This window comes from Parasteatoda tepidariorum, chromosome 6 (genome assembly GCF_043381705.1).
Source record: "Parasteatoda tepidariorum isolate YZ-2023 chromosome 6, CAS_Ptep_4.0, whole genome shotgun sequence".
Taxonomy (NCBI): domain Eukaryota; kingdom Metazoa; phylum Arthropoda; class Arachnida; order Araneae; family Theridiidae; genus Parasteatoda; species Parasteatoda tepidariorum.
The window spans coordinates 4,946,833-4,970,531 of NC_092209.1; the positions used below are offsets into that span (position 1 = coordinate 4,946,833).

The 23,699-nt window shown below is 30.8% G+C and overlaps 1 protein-coding gene across 1 annotated transcript in view; it reads right to left on the reverse strand.

Annotated features, from left to right (window-relative positions):
- Positions 1–211: 211 nt before the first annotated feature.
- The window catches only part of LOC107443413 (collagen alpha-1(XI) chain), a gene marked incomplete at its 3' end in the record, with an annotated part of 90,909 nt that continues 67,421 nt past the window's right edge, over positions 212–23,699 (reverse strand). Inside the window, 22 exon segments of the mRNA XM_071181930.1 lie at positions 212–265; positions 1,490–1,543; positions 1,842–1,895; positions 1,999–2,106; positions 3,668–3,721; positions 3,804–3,857; positions 5,127–5,180; positions 5,483–5,590; positions 5,712–5,819; positions 6,732–6,839; positions 8,853–8,906; positions 9,343–9,396; positions 13,059–13,112; positions 13,208–13,261; positions 14,093–14,146; positions 14,233–14,286; positions 16,229–16,282; positions 16,412–16,465; positions 17,592–17,645; positions 19,591–19,680; positions 22,292–22,345; positions 23,567–23,620. Coding sequence (XP_071038031.1) covers positions 212–265; positions 1,490–1,543; positions 1,842–1,895; positions 1,999–2,106; positions 3,668–3,721; positions 3,804–3,857; positions 5,127–5,180; positions 5,483–5,590; positions 5,712–5,819; positions 6,732–6,839; positions 8,853–8,906; positions 9,343–9,396; positions 13,059–13,112; positions 13,208–13,261; positions 14,093–14,146; positions 14,233–14,286; positions 16,229–16,282; positions 16,412–16,465; positions 17,592–17,645; positions 19,591–19,680; positions 22,292–22,345; positions 23,567–23,620 — 1,440 coding nt within the window.

The window sequence follows — 23,699 nt, forward strand, 5'->3', positions numbered from 1 at the left end:
ACAAAAGTGTATCACTCGTTTTGAAAATCAAATAAGCTCGCTCCTAAGCTATCTCGGTCTTATTAATTAGAAACTAACCGCTTAAAAATTCCTAAAATTCTTCTATAATAATTAAATTTCAGAGGTTATTTTCAAATCTTACTATTCTTCCATTTTTCTAAACTTTGTTTGCTTAAATATGCATGATGCATCATTTTCAAGTATGACTTACTTTTAAACCACGTTTTCCTCTTTCACCTTTGGCACCTTTGTCGCCTTGAGAACCCTGTAATATTAAATTGAACATAATACATTAAAATTCATCTTCATAAAAATACTTACAATATTAAAAAATACTTGCACTATTAAAAAATAAATAAATAATCAATTACAAATAATCATTCCCAGCTGTTACTCTGACCTATACACTTAGACGATCAGGCAAAAGATAAATAAGTGTGTATAGTAGAATATATTTATAAATATTGATTGGTTTATTGATGCAACATACATTTGCAGGCTTGTGTGCTCAATTAAGGCTTATAAACCTTTGTCAAGTAGAAGAACAGATAGCACAATAGAGAAGGACATCACAAAGGTTACGGCGGGATTCGAACCCGCCACCTCCACGCTTAACAGAACGTTTGGCGGGCGATCCCTAAATATTGATATTCATTACAGTAACATTATATCCGTTTAAAAAAATAATGAATTTAAAAAAATATTCAAAAGAAATCGAAAGATGAATAATTATAAAACCCTACTAAGAAAATATTACATTTAAAATATCTTTTTGCTTACGGCTGGTGTTACACGTGATGGTACAACATGGAACATCGTAGAGAAAGAGTTCAATTAAAGAGTAAGCGTAAAAAAAATCCATAGTTAACATTTTTTACAAAAAAAAGTTTTATTTTTTTTAAATGTATTTTAATTGTTTCTTTAATATGTCTTGCTCGCTTGTTCTTCAGTATATTCCATATTTGTTTAGTGTGAATATAAAATTAATGTTTTACTGTGTGTACCACAAATACTGTTTCATTTTCCTTTCTTCCTCTTGGAAAGTTTCAGAAGGATAGTCTTAAGAAACTTCGAACAAGTTTTAAAAGAAGAGATTTTTTGTTGTTCCATTTATTTCTTGCTTATTTCTGCCCTATCAGACATAGACAATAATTTTATTTTTCTTAACATGGCTGAAAGCCCTTATATAGCAAGACGAAAAAGAACAAAAACTGGTATAAAAAAAACAGCAATTAATTCTAGCATTTTTTTCGAGAAAAATAAAGCATCAATATTTCTTTTATCATTATTTTAACATTTTCTATTACAATGTTCTGAGAGATGTATTTAAACTCTATGGTCTTTATAAAGCGGTAGCTTATTTATTTATTTACTTTATTTTTCCAATAAGAGTGATGTTAAACTGAACACACTGCACCAGGCACGGTTCAAATTGGCCTATTAAGAAACATATATATAACTTCTTAAAATATAAAGAAAAATGACTTACAATATTTCCTTGTTGTCCAGGAGGACCAGCTTGACCAGGTGGTCCCACATCTCCCTGAAAGAAACAACGAAAATTGAAAGGAATCGAAAATGATAATTCAAAAGTAAAGGAAATTAAAACCTTTTAAGATTATTGAAATTTTAGATAGTTTCAATTTTTATACTGTCACTTTTATAGTAAGTTTTTTATAGTTTAAATAATTAAGTATTATACAGTTTATGTAGATAATATATATTTTATTACTAAGATATTATAATTTTTGCTTCATAAATTATTTCGCGAAATTTGCTTTATCTTGCTGCCCAAACACTTCCTCGTTGACAAAACTATCATTAAATAAATTAATTCTTACCGCTGGTCCAGGTGATCCTCTTAAACCAGAAGGTCCTGGCAGTCCAGGGTTACCCTAGATAGTAAAAATAAAGTATGGTTAATTATTTTTAAATTTTGTCACGATAATCTATTTAGACACAGTTTAATAAAAAATATTTTATGCTGAATCTACATACTGGAGCACCAACGGGTCCCTGGTCTCCTGGTGGTCCAACTGGCCCTTTGTCTCCTTTTTCCCCTGTGAGTCCAATGTCTCCTTGTTTGCCGGCAGGTCCTGCTGGGCCCTGAAAATTAATTAACCTTAATACCTAGTATTGACTTTATTGTAACTTTTGTCATAATATTTTATCATCAAAGCAAATAACTTCGTTATGGAGTAGCTGTGAGCTTTCACTCTCTTTGCTAAATATATTAGAGTTTGTAGATATTTCCCAACTTTGTTTATAAATCAAAATGTTTGTTTCACTCTGAGCTACTAATTTATCTGCTGATCATGTTAAGAAAATAATAGCTAAAGCCTCTGGAATATACAATAAATTAAAATGTCTACTAGGTCCCTACTCCAAGATGTCACTTAAAAACAAACGAGCCATATATCTCGCATATTCTTCTTCTTCTTCTCATTGTCACGACAGCCCAGAATGGGCCTTGACCTTCTCAATAAGCCTATACCAAGACATTCTTCCCTTAGCCAAGGTTCTCCAGTTTATTATCTGTAAAACTTGTAGGTCCTTTTCAAGGTAGTCTAAAAATCTTAGGTTTGGTCGTCCTCTCTTTCTTGTACCTGTTGGCCTGACACAGAAAACTTTTTTGGCTGTCCTGCTATCCTCCATTCTTATAATGTGGCCTGCCCACTTAATTCTTTGAATTTTGATAAATTTAATGACATCAGGTTCCCTTATATGCTCTGATATATCAAATATATCAAACCTTTAATTACTTATGCATCCCCTGCCTGGTGCAATTACGGTAATGTAAATGCTAAACAATTTCCAAAATGTCTTCCAAAATAAATTACTAAGAAAAATGTGTGGAGGTCCCATATTTTATTCGAAACAAAGATATACATAGAGATTTTAAATTAAGATCCTCACTGATACTTTAATGACGATTAACACACGAATTTTAAGGGGAAAAAAACCCCACAAAAATGCGCAGCCGCAAACTACAAAAATATTTTTAAAGCAGAAATACTAATTGAAGATTCCAAAATCAAATCCCGCTTATAACTAACGATGCTATTTTATCAGATAAATTCAATGAATTCTTCACTATTTTTTATATTTACTTATGATTTAATATACTTATACTTTAAAAGACTTAAAATACTTATAATTATATACAATATATTTAATACAATGTACAATAAATTTGAAACATTTATAATTAATACTTATAATTAACTTATAATTTAAAATACTTATAATTTAATTTATAAATTTAAATTATAATACTGCCAGCGATTGACGCTGTAGTCTTTTCTCTGTTTGTAACTCTGATTCAGCCAATGGCGTTGCAATTGCAGCAAAAAGTTAAAAATTATTTTTACTTTTTTCTATATCATGATTGTATTACCCTTATTTTTCTTTTTGTTTTCAAAACTCAAGATGAAAACTACTTCACGACTTCGAAAAGAAATAAAAAGCCTTTTCGAGTCCTATGAGCCTTGAGCAATAATGTGACTCAGTTCTCTGGCAAATAATCGGAGATTTTTCCAAAATATTCAGAATAGGGGGACTGAGGTGTTGCTGAAACGCCATATTTGGCTGAGCTGCGGTAAAAATGTATATAAATAGCGTACAAAATTCCTAGAGTTAAAGGAAGTAGCAGATTTAAACTACTTACCGGTTTGCCAGGTGCACCAGCCACTCCCATTTTACCAGGCTCTCCAGGTGGACCCTTAAAAAACACAGACAGACATAAAACTTTGTACCCAATGAAATTTTAGCATTAAATATATTTAATAAAATTGTATTCTTACAATGGGTCCTGGGTCACCCGGATTTCCATCGCTTCCATCTTTTCCAGTAGAACCCTACAAATTGTGAGAGAAAAAATGGGATTAACACCCGAAAAGTTCCTTATTACTTTCTTTTTAAAAAAAATATTAGTTTTCTTTCGTTGCAGCATTTTATATTGCACAAAATATGTCTTTTTAAAAATAATGGTGCGAAGTTTCAAAAATTTTTACTTTAATGCTTACGATGTTTGTTTTTGTAACTATAACTTTATCGTTTAGAAATTTGTCTTAGATTTAGACTGAGTTGGTTTATGGCATGGGTGAAGATGAGAAAGAAAAAGAGGAGAAGCTGGTAGCAAAACCATTTCAGTTTAAACTAAATTTCGTGAGGAGCAAATCTATCCGTTTCTTCAAAGTAATCAACAATATCATACATACCAGCCAACTTTCACGCATGCTGCGTAAAATTTTATTTTTACATTTAAAGTGGTAGTAAAATGTATGCTTGATATTTATTCTTTGCATTTATAAATTTAATTCAAAATGATTTTGACTGACAGTACATTTAAATAAATTCTACATATATATAAATGCATAAAATTTATATGATGGGTTAAAACTTGCTCCAAATAAAAAATTAATCTTCCATAAAGGCAATTTATTTTTAATCTTAGTGCCACTGGGATGATTCATCTGCTGAGAGATTATAAGTTGGCAAGTATGCATATATGATTTATGAACTTACTTAATGCCACACCTCCTCTCCTTTTTTTTATTTCCAAAGTTTGGACACCTTAGCGCTAATTTTAATTTTGCGTATTTCACCATATCTCGAGAACTTTTTTTCAATGCAGAAAATAAATGTTTGTAAATATTTATTAATTTTTACTATTTCATTAACTGTTCCTTTAAACGAAATTTTTTTTAACTGTAAGGTATAAAACTTTTTGCATCATTTTAAAGTATATAATTTTACATGACAAATTACAAAAGAGCGAAATCGGTTGGATAGTTTTTGAGAAATCGAATTTAAATTTATAACTTATTTCAAATTCGATTTCTCAGGAACTATTCGACCGATTTCTGAGTAATTGTTCTCTCACATTTTGTATTTTGCCATGTAAAAATGTGCCGCTGCTTGGGCGTATTGGTGTAGTCTTTTTTTCGCTAAAAGCAGTTTCTATGAAGGATTAAAACTGGATGTTTATGCGGAATCCTACCAATCTATCTCGGTTATTCTATCCTTTACTTAACATGAAATCCATTATTAAATTTCTAGGCAAATAAATAAATAAATTGAATACATAAATAATATAAATATATAAATTAAGCTATTATTCGTACCTTAGGTCCAACAGTTCCAGGTTCTCCTGCGGGTCCAGGAAATCCAGGATTTCCCTAAAAATAAAACTTCTTAAAATAAATTCATACTAATAAAATCACAAGAATAATGTAGGAAACGAATAATTTAAAAATAATTGTAATAAAATGTAAACAATAAGATACTATAGATATTAAGTTACTAACAGCGAATATATTTAAGGATAACCATTAAATTATTTAAATATGGGCATGACATTGTGTTAAAACAAAATAAAAAGACATACGTATGGTTTTAAGATGATAACTAACAAAAAATTCATTTATTCTTAAAATATATAGATGGGGGAAAGAAGATACCACTGAAGAAGTTTACCTACAGGCAAACCTTTTGGACCTGCAGGTCCATGTGGACCTCTTGGTCCTGGCGGTCCTTGTAATCCCATTTTTCCATCTTCACCTTTAGGTCCTGGTGGTCCTCTAGGTCCCTGGAAAAAAACAAATCAAGTATTTATTAAATAAAAGTTAGCAATCAATTTTCAATTGGTTATTAGCTATTTAAATATAATTCGAAAAATTAAAAATTGAGGCAAGAAATTTTATTCTCACGTGTTCCCCATCTTTCCCTGGTGGTCCTGGTATTCCTTGGAGACCATCTTCACCTTTTGGTCCCTGTTTTCCTTCAGGTCCTGGTGGACCAGCAATGCCTTCACCTCCCTAGGAGAAAATATAACATCTTTAAGCAGTGTACTAGTTATAGTGTTTAAAAATATCGTTCCAATTATATGAACAGGATTCTAAGCTTATTAATCTTAAAATTTTCCTGTTGAAATTATAATAAAATTTATTAAGAAGAGCACGTGTCTAAATACAGATGAATATCCATTAAATAAAATATATTGTAATTTCCATATACTAAAAGATATCATAATATATATAATATCTATTAAATACTTGTTATGGTGAGCCTATTTAACTTTATATGTTGCTTAAATTAAAAATTTTGTTTAATCAAATTCATATCATTCAAATATTTTTGAAGCAAACTGAAACTTTATGAATAAAACACATTATGACATAAAGAGAAATATGATCATTTTCCCTCTCTAAGGTCATGATAAGTATAGTTACCTTTAATTTTAAAAGTAAACAATTTCACCTTTTCTTTAATTTTGGTTTCCATTTATAATTAACTTCATGCCTGACGACGTTTGAATAAATTTATAAATTTAATTTACGTTGATTTAATTTATAAATAAAAGTCAGTAAGTTTCATGCTTTTTTCATGCTCCTAATGGCCCGTGGTAAACATACTTACTACAAAAAAATGGCGTTAAAATTTATCTAATAATTTATTGAATTAAAAAAAATTATCTAATGGGCTAAATGAGTTAATTATCATTTACTAGAAATAAATAAAATAATATAGAGTTAACAAGGGTTTAAAAGCCGTAATTTGTAATAAACAAAAGAGCCCGCATTTAAATGTGCCACAATAAATAAATTATAGTGGTTTTACGTAAGTCAACAAGCAAAAAAATAAGCACACAGAAGAAATTGTCTGATTTCTAAAAATTTTGTTATATTTATAAAATTTACTAAACAAACAAAATAGTATTTTGTACTCACTTTTGAACCTGGTGGTCCTGGTTCTCCTGGTTGTCCAGCTGGTCCGGGTGGTCCTACTTTTCCATGGTCACCACGATCTCCTTTTGGACCTCTAGGTCCGGGCAATCCCTAATTTTCAAGTGCGATAATTTAATAAATGTGGTACACACATTGGTGTAAATAATTCAAAATCTATTTATTACAGCGTCAGGTAAACTAACGCAATTAATTAACAATATATTGTTCTTATAAATAGGTCAAACTGCAGATAACTTTGCTCTGTTTATAAATAGATCAAAGCGTTAAGCAAACGTTTGATGAAATTTATTATTTCGTCATCATCATCACAAAGTATTTTTATCTGGACTGAGGCCGTTTACAGCTTTTTTCCCGTTAAATTTAATTTCTCCACTTAATAAATTAATAATATAATAAATTTAAATATAAACGTAAACCATTACTGATAAAAATTATTAATATTTGCGTATTAACTGGCTTAATAGAGTTGTTTCACTGAAACAGTGTTAGTCCATTCATAACAGGATACAAAGGTATAAAAAGTGCCAGTAAACAATGGATATACTAAATGTGTGGTATAATAAAAACTTTAATTTTGAAAATCACAGTTTCCGGCAAACAGTTACCACATCAGAAAAACTCACCAAAAGAATGGTTTAAATATCGTTTATTTTGGATTTTAACCCTTTCCACTCGAGAGGTGACAGTATGTCACCATTGTAGCCTGTAAATTATCCTCTACTCTAATTGTGAAATTTTTTTTCTTCTTAATGTTTAGTTACCACTTCATTCAGTGAACTCCGGGTATTATAAGGTAAGTTTCTAAAAACTCTTTCAAAATGTTAGTGGTTGCGTCTATTTTTTTAACTGTGAAAAACAGCGAGTGCAAAGGTTTAACCGGTTAACGTCCAGCGTCATATATTTAGCACAGTTCCCTTTTTCAAAGACATTCATTGTGGTGGGAAACTTTTTTTCAGCATTTTCATTTATCTGGTTGAATTAAAAGATTCTCAGACACCACAATGATTTAGTTATTTCTGATTAGATCTAGGATTATAAGGAACAAGTACTTTTTGATGTATCAGACTTTTTGAATGCCATAACAGTGGAAAAACCTATTAATTTCGATAATATATTAAACCACTTTTTCCATAAAACCACTTTTTGTATCATTTCCATTCATAAATTCGGGACAAAACGGGTAAATACCAGAATTATGGAGGTATTTTTATCAGAAATGTTATTACTGTACAAACAATAATTTAACTGAAAATATTTTCTCCGTGCGTCATGGTTTCTGCCCGCAAAATGTGCCAGTTCTTGGCATCGTTTTCTTGTGGCTCTGTGATTTCATTTTATAGGTAGGTTTAAGAAGTTCGCGCTATTTTAGTTCTCTTACACTGTCGAAAAGAAGTTCCTTTTTGGGGGGGATGAAATAACAGTACCGTTATAATCAGACTAGTGGAAAGAGCATTTACTCGAGCTATTCATGAGTTGGAAAAAAAATAAGAAAAAGAAAGAGTGCTGTATTTTGTGCGAAGAGCCATCACCTCCTACATCAAGAAGCCTCCACACGGTCTTTTATAAGTAGTCCGCGCAGACTGTTTAAAATGTGAACTAGTTTTGCGCAAAAACCCAAAACCTTTTATAAAAGTAATTGAGAGAAATTTATCTTATATATTTGAGAATTGAATCTGTAGTGGTTGACAAATGAGTAAGGCAAACCAATAATATTCATAAATAAAATAAATTTTTAATCATGTATTTGCTACCACTTTCTTATTTAAACTATATTCTGTATTAAATGATTCGTTCGGTAAGTGGATATCCTTCACAGTGGTCAGATCGGACTACCTGTAAAGAACCGTGTGGAGGCTTTCAGTTATAACCCTTTCGTTACAAGAGCCACATTTAACTGGCATCCAAGCGATGCCTTGTTTGTACCATCGCCGTAATTAACCAACCAAGTGGAGCAGGAAGTGAGTTATTCTTTCTAAATATGTGTTTAGGCATAGACTTTCTATTTATAGACGTTTGGTTCTCGTAGGTTGTCGCATTGTCCAACAATGGTATGAGATTGGCTTTATTCAGTTGGAGGACATTGTAGGATCAAAAAACATTTACTTGTAATCCTGCTGGTCCGGAGGGTCCAGGAGGACCAGTGGGTCCGTCTTCTCCCTGTTCAGAAAATAAACAAACATTAGAAAATTATAGGATGCTTGGTTATACAATAATTTAACAAATAATGATATGCAACCTTCACAAATATGCTTTAAGGTATTTAACCTAAGCTTTATTTTTTATATCCGATTTGGTAGTTAATGATCGGAAAGTGTAACGTATTGATTGTAAAAACGTTTAAATCTACCTTTCGTTCAAGAGAAATAAACGAACCGTAACAATCATTTGCATTTTATTATTTATACATATAAAAGTATGGGTGGAAATATTTTGATATATTTAAATTAAAAGTAGCTTGATATAAATTCAAAAAAAAAATAATTCAAATTAAATTTAATTAAATTTTATTTATTGCAAATTCAAAAGAGAACAATTTTATAAAATCACATTATATTAAGATATATAAAATACATTTTAGCAAGAACAATCTTACTTTTGGACCTCTTGCCCCAATGGGCCCTGGCATTCCTCGTTCACCATCTGGTCCCTAGAAAAAAAAGGTCCTTAAGTTACTCAAAATATTTGTTCAAAATGAGTTTTTAATACAGAATAGGAAATTTAAAATCGACCCGTTATATGATGATTCATATTACGGGTTATATGAATGATTTCATATTAGTTTCACCATTCTAACTTTTATCACATTCAAAGTAAAATAAAAATTACTACATTTTAATACATAAGAGGAAATATACTACATCGTGAATGCTAAATTATCTGTAATAATTATCCACTGTTAAATTAAAATTCATTGAAAAATATTACTTGGTACTTTTTATAAAAATGTTTTAACATTTATTTAAATTATTATTCAGTTTTTATTTAAAGTTTTTTAATTACATTTTTTCATAACTTTTTTGTTTAAATAAAAGTTTAAAAGAAGCCAAAAAGATTGTAAAATATTTAAAATAATTATTATCTAAAACTACGTTAAGTACCATAAATACGCAAAAAAGTAGCATTACAATTGCTTTAAATGGCAGTATGGATAATAAATATAATAAATGACTCGACAATAATTGATAAAAAAGAAAAACTGGCCTCGAAAAATAATAGACAAAGCAAAAAGGAAAAAAAAAATGCTTGTTCGCTTTACTTGAAAATGAAGAAGAATACATTATCAGTAAATTATTGATGAATGCTACCGCTAGCTTATAAATTAAAACACGCAACATTAAAAGAAAATGATTTATGCATGTAAAAACTGGAGATTTGTGCATGTTGCCGCTTATAGAATTAAAGCCAATGAATATTAAAAATGATTTATGCGTGTTTCAACTAAAGGATTGGTACATGTTGCCTTTTGAAATATTAAAAAAAAAAAAAAAAAAAAAAATTATGGCAGGCACTGAATTTTCGTTCTTCACCTAGGAAGATGTCGGAAGTGTTGCTTATTTAAAGTTACACCTGTAAACTGAAGTCACTGAGGCTAGCAACATTACCCACGCCACAGATACTCGATTATAGGGTGGGTCACATTCACACATCACATAACAGAGAACATCGCACAGCGAGAAACATCCATACCCTAAGCGGGATTCGAACCCGCAACCATTGGCTTCACAGTCAGGCACGCTGACTGCTTGGTCATCCGGCTGGTGATATATATATTTAAAAAAAAAAACACGTACTAAAAATATTTGATGTATATTGCAAAAATTAGTTGTTACCAGCGTGCCTCTAGTTGTGCTTCAAGACAAAGAGAAAACCTGTAGATAATTAGACTTTACCGGAGTGATGACAACGTCTGAGAGGTTATTCTCCACTGAAGAACAACAAAGATCTATTATTTTATTTTATAACCGTCGTTGAACAGCCGACCCAATTTCATGGGTTTACGACTACTTACGTTCAACTCCGTAGCCTTGTAATTTTGAACCAATCCAGAAGACAAGGAAACTCCTGGATCAGTACCCCCAGAGGTATTGATTTGTTGTGGGAACATGGAGGACTTTGAGACTCGACAGATTTAACGTGCATCAGTCACCATTTACTACACGGGGAGTCTTCGGCCGGCGAGGATCGAACCCACGATCTCTTGGATATGGGCCCAGCGCCCTACCGACCAGGCTATTCCGGCCTAAGATCTATTATTTGAAGTTGATTAGATTCACACCTCATCGTGGTGCTCTAGTGAACACACTTGGGTAGCTAACGTGTACTGAAAGGGAGCCGGAAACCGCCCAGAGACTCACAGTTTTAAAATACATTTATCTCGTAAAAGAGCTTTCTTTTTTCTCAAAACATATCAGAAGTCTGGGGAGAGAAGCACCCTCGCTTATGGAGGCCGGAGATGAATTTGCTTGTAATAAGCATCAGTTGAAGCCAAAAATCATTCGATTGAGAGGAAGAATAGAAGTATAGAAAAAGCTTCCAAGCGACGAACACCGAAAAGAGAATGGTCACTAACAAAGAGAATATTTGCAGAACCAATTCTGGTAAAAGATGAGCAAACTGAGTACCCTCTAACAATAAAACCTAAATACGATAGGGTTACCTTGGATGAAACTTTGGGTGATGGTGTGAAGAAGGCCAAACTTAGGTTTCGGATCAAAAGAGTGAAAAAAAGTCATAAATAGAGGAATGCTCATTTAAGCAAAAAAACAAAAGAGAATTGGAGCGTCACCCAGGTCGGAATAAGTCAAGACCTAGGTGGCAAATTCACCTACCCTAGGCTGAAGCGAAAGAAGCCAAGCCTCATTCTTTATGATGTAGAAGATGAACTTGAAGGAGAAACTCTGAAGGAGAGTCTCAAAACATAGAATGAAGAAAGCTGAAGTAGATGTATTCGACTAGAGCAGGGGTGGGCAAACTTTTTTGGTCGAGGGCCAAAAATTGAGAAAAAAATTGTTTGGCGGGCCAAGTAAAAACCAATAAACCAATTTTAAAAAAACCAATATTTAAGTTTTAATTAAAGTATTCAGTGAGATGAATGAAACTTCGATTTCATTTTTATATGAGTAGTTCCTTATATGAGGTTCGAAGTTCGATGTGCTTACTTTAAGGAACGAGGCTAAATGCTTGTCTGTTAGTCTACTTCTAAAATGATTGNAAAGATGAGCAAACTGAGTACCCTCTAACAATAAAACCTAAATACGATAGGGCTACCTTGGATGAAACTTTGGGTGATGGTGTGAAGAAGGCCAAACTTAGGTTTCGGATCAAAAGAGTAAAAAAAAAGTCATAAATAGAGGAATGCTCATTTAAGCAAAAAACAAAAGAGAATTGGAGCGTCACCCAGGTCGGAATAAATCAAGACCTAGGTGGCAAATTCACCTAACCTAGGCTGAAGCGAAAGAAGCCAAGCCTCATTCTTTATGATGTAGAAGATGAACTTGAAGGAGAAACTCTGAAGGAGAGTCTCAAAACATAGAATGAAGAAAGCTGAAGTAGATGTATTCGACTAGAGGGTGGGAAACCATTGGGTGGTCACCATTTCGAAGTAACACTCCAGTTGTCGATTGGAAAAGTAAGGGAGTCTTTAAAAGTCCTTAGATTTTTCAAATGCTGCGTGTCATAAGGTCTTTGAATGTAAAATCACCGAAGCGTGCGCCAATTGTGGAAAAGAAGAACACTTGAGATCCAAGTGCAAACAATAGAGTGCTTGCAAAAAAAAAGAACTAAATGTACGGTACAAAATTGAAGACCAACCATTCATCTATGACCTACCAATGCATATCCATAGTGAGAGTTCAAAATCAACTCCCAACAAAGACAGCCTATGAGCTCAAGTTCTGTCTGATGCCTGAAACACTTGGGGACTTAATTGATGTTTCCAAGTGAAGTTTTATGCAATGACACTTTTTGTCTGCCTTTTTGATATTTTGATGTAAATTTTGTGTTAATTTGTTCTGGTGCATTTTTAAATAAATGAAGTGAGGTTCGCAACTCTTCCGGGCACAAAACCTTCAGTGGACCAGTGTGCGGCGGCCTGTCTCCCTGCTGTCATCTCGGACTTGTCTGCCGCGAGCAGCTGATCTTGCATTACGAAAATCAAAAGCTTGCAAAAACAGATAATTTAATAATTTATGCACATACAGGCTGCCACTGAAGACTTGATGCACGTTTGCTCTTAAAAAATCTCTAGGAGACGAATACTTAAAGATTTATGCAAACAAATATGCAGCATTAATAGAGTAATTTACTTACTTGTGGTCCTGGTTCTCCTCTAAGTCCTTGAGGGCCTGCAGATCCTATAGGACCCTTAAAAACAAAACAAAAAAAATAAAGTTTAAAACATACTTATATAATGCGACAAATTTAAATAAAAAAATAATACTTTTAGTTAGAATACTTACAATATCACCTTTAGCGCCTTTAGGTCCTCTTTGACCACCTGGTCCGATATCCCCCTATAAAATAATGAGAAATTAAAGATGAAATTGAATTTTTATAAATATTAATGAAAGAATTAGTTTTCTTAAAACTATTCTATTGTCGTAAATGATTGATAACCCGATTTGATTTATTCGTAAGATAAATATTAAAGATGGATTCAATTAAGATAAATGTTCTTAAATGCTCTTAATGTTCACAATGTCAATAAAATATATTTTAAGAATATTCTACAGTTTTCAATTAATTGGAAACAAGTTTGATTTGTTTGTAAATTAAATATCAAAGACAGGTTCGTTTAAAGTAAAAATAACGCCTAAACTTAATTGAAGTTTTAATAAATCCTCAAAAAAACATTAATGATTCCAAATTTAAAAATTTTTATAAGGAAGGATATTAATATAATTTTATTTCCTTCTTTCTCTTGATTTTTGACTATGAGAGAAATTGTTTAGCGATGACTGCAATTTCTGCATAAAAGCAAATGCTTCTTAAAAGTGAAGTATCTAAATTTTAAGTTCTTTTAAGAAAAATATTTATCCCCGGATTTACTGTTATTAAAAACTGATTTGCCTGACACAAATGTTGACAAATCGCTTTAAAAATCAAACGTATTATCTCTGATTTAATTTGCGGTGTTGATTAATATTCATTAGTGCTGTTAATAATTAATTGACATTATATTGTCTGATTAGTAATTGATTAATATTAGTTTGCATTATTAGTAATTAATTAATATTATTATTAGTAATTGATTGATATTAATTAGTTTTAATAGCAACTTATTGATATTAGTTAGTAATACATTAATTAGTGTTTTAGTTTATACACCTAGTTTATCTACTCACTTTGTCACCATCTTCCCCAGCAGGTCCAGCGGGCCCTGGTGGCCCCGGAAGTCCCTATATAGTATAAGAATAAGAATATGAAATATCTAAGAATTTTATTAGATGAACACCAATTTAGGGCATCTCTATGGAACACTTACACGATTTCCTGGCGTTCCGTCTCTTCCCATAAGTCCAGGAGCACCAGAATCACCCTAAAAATAAGAGCATGTTTTTAGAGCACTTTGAACATTTAAAGGGTAATCAAGTTAGAGCTATATATTTCCCTATCGTGATCTACATCAAAATAATCACCAAAACTAAAAAAAAAAGTAAAAAAATAAAGAAATCACTGGAATCTAAAGTTTATCTCCAAGGATCTAAAAAAAATCACAGAAAGGTACTTAATTGAAGGGTATAATTCGTATCAACCTCTACATGTTTTTTATTTATTTTTAAATTTGTAAATTTAAAATCCATTTGACACCTTGCGATTATAGTTGACGAATCAGATCACGACATCGAATATACGATATGCATAGATGTATTCTTAATTTGCAACAAAAAACAATACAAATTATCACTATAATTTTTTTTACTTAAGCGTGTAGTATTTTTTTAAAAAAAATGATTTCATGTAAACCAGAATTTCAGAGTTTATGTTTTTTTTTTTAAATTTAAATAAAAGTTAGTTTTGAAATTTCAATTTTCGACCACATTACTACATAAATTTGCATTCCATGAGATATTTCAGTTTTAACTTCATGAAGTTTTCTTCATTTCGTTTGAGTAAACCAATCGTTCAACATAAATTTAGAGAAAAAAAAACAATGTCTAATGGAGCTATATAAAATAGTTCTGGTGGTCAGTTTACTTCTGCATTTCTGAAGGTTGCGTATATACATTTTTCTCAATAAATTAAATCAGTATGTGATACGTTGCAACATATTGATGAAATCACGCGTCGTTCATATTAAAACCATCATATTCATGCAACAAAAATTTTTTTAAAGAATCAACGACCGTGCTTTTTGTAGCATTCTCCGTTATCAGTAACTGCACTGTCATTTTTGTTTTCACAAAAATACGTTCCGATTATTCATTAATAAGTTTTATTACTGTAAAGTTTTTTCAATAACAGCATTGAAGTTTTCTTTACACTTAATACCATAATTTGACTTGTTTAGAAAAACATTTAACAAAAAATGAACACTAAACGTATTTTGTATTCTGTGCGAAAAGTAGTTTGTAATTTTGCATTTTTAACAACTTTTGTCGTTATGCTACTATTTAGTAACTTAAGAGTGGGAAATACTGATTGATATTAAGCAAAAACGTCTATTTTGGCGAGAATTGCGGAAAAACCATGGTTTCTATAGCGTTTAAAAATATGTGGAAACAATTTAATCAATCTTTACATATTTTTATCCACTGCAATGGATTCTTTTAGCATTCAAACAAGGATTTATATATAAATGGCGAATGCAAACCGAGATTCTTTTTTTAAATCTTTTTTTGTTCAGCGTAGTCTATAGCTTATATTATAGGTGTACGGATTCACAATGTTCGGTGCTAAAAACTCTTTAACAGAATCTGATCAAACTATATAGGTTAGTTAACCTTTACAAAAGGGGGAAGCTTAGAAAAAAATTTCTCTCCATCATTCCAGCGAGTCAAGGTTGTATTTTTTTCCATTTATTTAACGTTTTATGCAATGCAGAAAAAAACCATACTGAATTAGATAAAACTTTGTAAACTCCTATTAAAATTTACAGGTTATTTAAGAAATAAAAACACCAATATTATGGTAAGATGTGAAGTTTTTACTCCTTCACTAAAAAAATAGCTTTTTGTGTTCTAAACAAAAATAAATAAAACACTGTGTTGCAAAATAAATGATTTTCTACAATTTGACAATGAAAAAAAGTATAATTCTACAATTTTTCAACTAAAACTTTTATTTTCAATTTCCTTTGTGTTGCACACAAAATTGGACATAATAGCCCTTGGCACTCCATGGGCTGTCCCTCCACTGAGTTGATTATATTAACCCAGTTACATAAGCGTTAGAAGTCATAGGATATAACAGATGATACAGTAGTTTAAGAATAAGATTTAAAATAACAGTTTAAAAACAGCCAGAAAAGTGCAGCTTACTTTATCTCCTTTAGGTCCTGATGGTCCAACAGATCCTGGTGGTCCGTCCCGCCCCTTCATCATAAATGAAGAAAAGAGAGTGATTAAACTAAATATTAAAATTAATATATTTATATATGCAACAAAATTTTTTTCCATAAAAACAGATTGCATGATTTCATGAAATAATTAAAACTGTATAACCTTGTCACCTGGTGGACCAGCGTCTCCCGGCAGACCCATAGCACCTTTTTCACCCTGAAATAATTAGAGAAATGGTTAGTGAAAATAGTGAAATAATCACCCCGAAATAATTCAAGATATTTGATTAAAACAGAATCCATGATTAAAAAATAAATACTCTATATTTTCTAACAAGATTTTTTTTGTAAGTTGTTCGGTCCAAAGATAACATTATGTTAATTCTTTTTACACATATCTGTTTCGAGAATGTTGTCTTTGAGATCGAATCTGAAACTACTTTTAATTAGAGCTCTTAGATCTAAACTACTAGAGCTCTTAGATCTAAACTACTAGAGCTCTTAGGATTTAACTATTAGAGCTCTTATGTCTAATCTCTAATAAAACTGTTGGAATTAATAGCTCTAATTTAGAGTAATGTTTTTAAATTAAAGTTTTATTTATTATTTACTAAATGATATAATTAGTTTCTGATAAAGCTTTTACGTCTAAACTACAGTAAAGTATCAGACCACAAATGATTTTTTATCCTTAGAGAAATTGGATCATAACTTTCAATCAGAGATTTTAAATCTATACTATATTTAGATATAAGAGTTCAAATATTTTGTTCCCAGAAGTAAAATTATTANTCATATATACATAAGTCATATATATATATATATATGTGTATATATATATATTTGTAACATAAAAAGCATCAACTAATCTTATCTTTCTATGTTATTCTTTTATCTAAATATTTTTCTTAATTCATTATTCTTAACGAAACGGTCTTCCTCACACTTTAATATTCACATTCTGTCTTTTAATCTAATATTCGTTCAAGTATGCATTAATTATCATTTTAACGTTCATCCCTCTAAGTAACGGTGAGAAAAAAGTTTCCCTGGACTTATTTAATAGACCAATTATAATTATCAAGTTTTCCCTTTTTCTTAAAATGAAAAATTTTCACGCTACAGTCTTATTAGAACGAGAGGTGGAAATAAGCAGATTTCAGGCATCAGGCTAAACGTAATTATTATTTATTGAGACAACGTTTAAATTTTTAATCGCTTTACAATATTAAAATTTATTATAACTAAAATGAAATAAAATTGATAATATTGATATAAAATTGCTCTTATGAGAATAAAATTGTTCTTATAAGAATTTTAAAAATATTATACAATGTACTTACTGGTGATCCTGGATTTCCAGGTCCACCAATGTCTCCTTTAGATCCTGGTGCCCCCTAAAAAGGAAAAGTAGAAACAATATAGCTTTAACATAACAGAGTTTTTTTTTCAGAAAGTCTGTTTAATTTTGTTTTTATTAATTTTTTAATAAATATAAAACTTTGTCAAACAGGCCAAAATGTTTTAGATCAATAAATTCAATACCAAAATTCAATTATTTCGAATCAATTTCAATAAATTCAACACAATTCAATAAGTTTAATAACAAAGTTCAATAAATTCAAATCAACTTAATAAGTTTAATAAATTCAAATCAATTCAATAAGTTTAATAAATTTAATAACAAAGTTTATTAAATTCAAATCAATTTGATAAGTTCAATAAATTCAAATTAATTAAATAAGTCCAATAAATTCTATAACAAAGTTAAATTAATTCAATAGAAGAGTTCAATAAATTCAAATCAATTCTATAACAAAGCTTAGATTATTGTTACAAAGAAATGCACAAAGAAAATGAAGGAATGAATAACAGTCTTGAGCAGTCTGGTTTTACTTGAAAATACTACACCAATAGATTTATTCTCTAATTAAGTATACCTAGTATTATACTCAATTAGAGGGTATTTAGGTGAAGATTAGAGTTTAGAACTGAAATGGTGTCCTCATTGCTTTTTGCTTTAGGTTTCATTAGTTTACTTAACACGTTCATGCCGGGGTGATCCACCGGTGGGTCATGCTAGATTGTCTCATCGGGCGGCTCACCGGAGTAAAAACTGATAACAAATAAATTTCAATTTTTTAGTTTTTTTCCGGAAATAATAAAAATCCATAACTACCAATTGTTTTTAACAGATGCAATTTTTATAATGAATTGCTTCTTCGCCGTGATAAATTTCCTTACAGTGAATTAATATTGTAGAGAATAGATTAACTCCTCCCGAATATTATCTAATATTGAAATAGTTCTTCTACCAGTATTTTTTCTTTTCCGTCCCGCTTTCAGGCGCAACAACAGGCTTGAACGTGTTAAAAAACGTAGCCTACTTGACAGACGTTGAACAGACTTGAAAAACGCTAGTCTACTTGGAAGTCGTAGTTTTGATAATTTTAAATTTAGTTCATTAATTTTAGTTTTGTGTCTCTTATTTTTTTTAGGTCGAAAAGTGGTCGAAAATTTATTTGGCGAAAAATTTTACTTGAAACAATCAGGAAACAATTGGGTACTTGCACTTTCAGAAGAAGAAGAACCGATATCCACACATGTGATCTATGACGTCAGTGCCAGCTGAACTTTGAGAAGCAAAATGGCGAATTAAAGTTAAGCTCAGTTTCTTCACATAAGTCATAAAATTAATTAAGGTGAAGTTGATTAAATATATCACACATCAAATTTGTTGAAATATAATTATTTCTCGTCTACGTCTTAACTTAGATTCATTATTTGCTTATGTATTTCATTGTAATCGTGATATATTTGTGTTTTGTGTACCTGGCCATTTTGATGCATAATTACTTGAGGACTCTGTGACCCGACAGATTTAATGTGCACCAGTCACCATTTATTACAAGGGGAGTCTTCGACCTGCTGGATTTGAACTCATGCAGTCCAGCTCCCTGCCAACCTGGATATCCCGGACATGAATTACTTTTATAACTATAATACAACCTATCAAGCCGTTATCAGGTAATCTCCCAATACTTGGTCCAGGAGTTCCCTTGTCATCTGGATTGGAACATTATTACAATTAAGGAAATTAACATTATGTAATTTATTCATTTTTCAGTGTCTAAAAAATGAAGATAATGCAATCAAACAATTAACAAATTATTTGATAGAATGAGTAAAAAACAATCTTTAGAACTTAACGATGCGTTAATGAGCACATTAACTAAGTAAAGTGTTGAACATTCTTGATTCCTCATCCTAGTTCATCTGCGGAATAGCTAGATAAGGTGCAGATTAATAGCTTTCAAATTAGAATTAAACAAGGTGACTTACAGCTGGTCCAGGATGTCCTCGATCTCCTGGAAAACCTGGTGGTCCAACAGCTCCAGCAGGTCCTTTTTCTCCTGGTGGTCCGGGAGGCCCCTGAAACACAATTCGTAACTAGTTAGTAGAAAAATTTAAAATTCTGTTTTAACAACTCTCTTATACTCTCAAAAACTTGATTGAATAAATGAGTTTCAAAATTGAATTAATGTCTTGAACTTCCTACTGAAAGAAATCATAAGAAGTGTTGATCGTCACATATTTACCAATCGTACTTTTGAGACAAAAATGTCATTTTTCGTTTGATAAATTTATAATTTAATGTTTTTATGATGTATTCGGTAAATATTTTACACAAAATCTGATATTTGCCAAACGTATTAAACACATTTATGAAAACAGAAAAAGTTGCATAATATTTAAGAAATCAACGGAGTAGTAAAGAAAAATAATAAAATTATATCGCAAAAAGAGGAATTGATTTAAAGAAAGAAGCAATTTTTTTTCAATTTCAGGTTCCATCGATAAAAAGAAACCAATGACTTATTTTATATTCTCTTCTGTGAAGCAATAATCTGATCCAATGCCCAACAAAAACAAATAAAATTACTAGCATTGAAAATTCAAAAATGTTAAAAAAAGTAACTATTTTTCAATTGAAGCTCTAATATTCGATAATAACAAGGTTTTACTTTTTAACAAAGAAAAATTAACAAAAAATAATTTAAAAATAAAGTAATCATTAATTTTCCATAAGTAATGTTGACTGCATTTAATTTTAATGGAATCGCATTATCATTTAGTTGTTGCGAAAGTCATTTTTATTGAAAAAAAAAAACTATAACTAAATCATTCACTTTATCAATTCCGCTTAAATGAAAAATTAAAGTTTTCGTGTACAAATAACAATATTAGAAGTGAATATTTTCTAAAGAACCAGAAAGAAGAAAGAATTTTATTTAAAAGAAATTAAGGAATCAGATAAACTAATATTTGATTAAAAGGATTGGGGACCCTTAAATAGTTATCCTAAATAGTAACAAGAGACTTGAATATAGACACTCACAAATAGCAAGATGCTTAAAAGATACCCTTTCTAACGCTATTTTTCGAGGCTCTGCCTCCAAGTAAAATAAAAATTTGTCTGTGTTTTTGAACAGGCAAATACTTAAATATTTTAAAAGTTATTAAAATTTTTTTTTAAATCTCCAATTTTGGCGGCATTTTTTCACCTAAATGAAAAATATCAAATTCATTGCTGTACTATCACTTTTTGCACATTTTTATGAGCCCAGGTAATGAAGCATTGAAGTAAGTTTTTAAATATTAAAAAAATTAGACCCCCAAACTCTTTTTACGTTCACAAAATTGTGGCTTTCCTCCTTATTGACGTTTTTCGCCATTTTCAAAATAAGTGCAGACAGCACTGTCTTTAGGTTGGCGAAACTTGGCCTGGCTTGCATTAAAATAATGCTACGATTTTAATGTAGAAAACTCACAAAATTTTGGAAAAGCAGATTGTTTGGCCTTTTTATAAGATGACTTCTTCTAGAACAGGGGTGTCAAACTCAAAAGCTAACTTGGGCCAAATAAACAATGCTTTACTTTAGGTGGGCCGCAAAATAAAAACAAAAAAAAAGAAAAAAAATTAATATTCATGGAGACAAATATTTTTATTTTGAATAGTACATTGTAATAAAGATATATAAAGTTAAATTATTGTTTGATACTTGACATCTTTTCTCTGCTACTATCTTTCCTATTTAGGAAGAAATTTTATTGGCCGAGACTACTTTTAAAATTGACCCAACGTGAGCGTTATTGATACAGTTTCGGACAGGAGATTTATTTCCATTCATAACAGAAAATAATTGCTCGCACTGATAAGTACTTTCAACATGGAAATAATTTCATATGCGAATTTTCGAGTATTTTCAAACCTAGCAGGTAAGTATTTGTAAAATTCAGGCGCACTCACTTCAATGAATTTTGTCTTCAAATTTGAGTCGTACTGAATCTCAATAACATCCATTTGCATATTACTGGGTACTGAGTCTATATTTATTGGGAAAATTGAAGAAAAAAAGCAAAATTTGTCTTCCAAAGAATTAAAATCTTTAAACCTTGTTTCAAATTCTGTTCTAAGATTTGAAATTTTTTCTGCGTATTTTTGATACGATGCAGTATCCCTGGAATGGCAGGTGCCGCAAGCCAATTAGAACTTTAGATTTTCGCTCGTACAATTTAAAATTATCCATATAGTTTATAAATAAAGTATATTCTAATTTTGTATGCTAGTTTTCTTTCTAATTTACATTTCTATTTTATTTTTACTTTGCGTCGGATATGTTGACTGGGCCGCAAAAATGTTCATCTCGGGCCGCATGCGTCCCGCGGGCCTCGAGTTTGACACCCCTGTTCTAGAAAGTTCTATTGGTGCCCACCCTGTTAACCAAGACAAATTAAATTTTCTTCTAAACTTTTCTGCCACTTTTTAAATTTTCCCCGGCCGAAACAATTCCGAAAAATGCATTCAAAAAGGAAATTAAAGATTGGGATCTATAGTGATTTTCAATTCGTTAAAATGGTTTTTTGTTGAAATTCAAAAGCTTGGTAGTTTTTATTTTTTTATTAGTTGAAAATAAAACTTTTACTAATAATGCTAATCATTCTGACATGGATTGTTTAGAACAAATATTTTAAAACTTACCGGAGGCCCTTCTTTACCGGATGGTCCAGGCAATCCAGGTTCTCCTGGAACTCCCTAAAACAGAAATTAAAGAAAGATTTGATAGGAAATTCCTGAAAAAATATCTTTAATCAGATTAAGTTTGATTTGCAGAAATTGTGAGTCATATTAATCACTATAAGTCATGTTAATCGTATAGTAATATAATCGTCGTAATAATAAAGTCATGTTAATCGCATATGCATATTCGAAAGGGAGATTTCACACTTTTACATTAGTTTCAGTACGCTACCGTACTTAATATGGAAATAATTGCGTACATGCTCATGTTTATTTTCAATGATACATATCTTTAGGTTATGTTGGCGTGATTTACACATCAGAGACAAAGCTACAAGCTCGCTGTTTATAGCTGTTAAATGATGTTTTCTGTTTAAGCCTACTTTCGAACTAAAAGCATGAACCATGGAATGCGAATTTATAGAAATCTGTTCATTAAATTTAGAAAGGAATCGAGAGATCTTAAAACCATATATTCATTCAATGAAAAAATAATTTTTGTTTAACATTATGTGGTTGTTTAATCGCGCTTGTTCAATAAGAAACTAGGTATATTATCTCTATTTTAACATTATAAATTATATTTATCTAAACTATGCAATTTAGTTAAAAGAAGTTAAATAATCAATAGAAGTTCAATAATATTTTAGTATTGATAGTAATAAGCTGCATTCTTTATCGCTGATTTCATCAAAATCTATAATCTACCTAATTTTTCTGCTGACAGAACAGCAGTTTTATGTAGATCAAAGCATCTTGAATCGCATGCCACAGCTTTAAAGAGATAGTCTACATTCATTGTAAATGTTTGTTTTGTTGTTATACCTATTTTGTTGTTGTCAAATGCTGCACCTAATCCAGTCGGGGAGCCACTTATTGCAAAAAGACTTCACCTAACTAGAAATATATTGAAACCTCTCGGGAGCGACCATTTCAGAGTGAAATGGTCGTTAATGGAGGTTTGTCGTTCATCCATAGACTTCAAAATGTTATCGAAAGTACATGATTTTAATTTTACTCAGTGTCATTTTCTTGGTGCAGAAATGCCACTTGTGTTGGCGTCATGAAAACTGGATCTATGAATAAAATGCTGCGTCCATAAAAATTATCCCTTCTGATATAATTATAAGTAAAAACAAATTTTCCAATGAAGAATGATAGAACTATTTTAAATAGTTATATCATTCTAACTGAAATATAGAAAATACGAACTACGGGAAAATGCAATGGACTTACTGGAATACCCGATGGTCCGATATCACCTGAAGGTCCAGGTTCTCCTGCTGGTCCCTAGAATAGAACAAATCTTCAAGTATATTCTAGTCTCAATTTTCAGAATAACATTACTTACAAATAAAAGAGACTAATT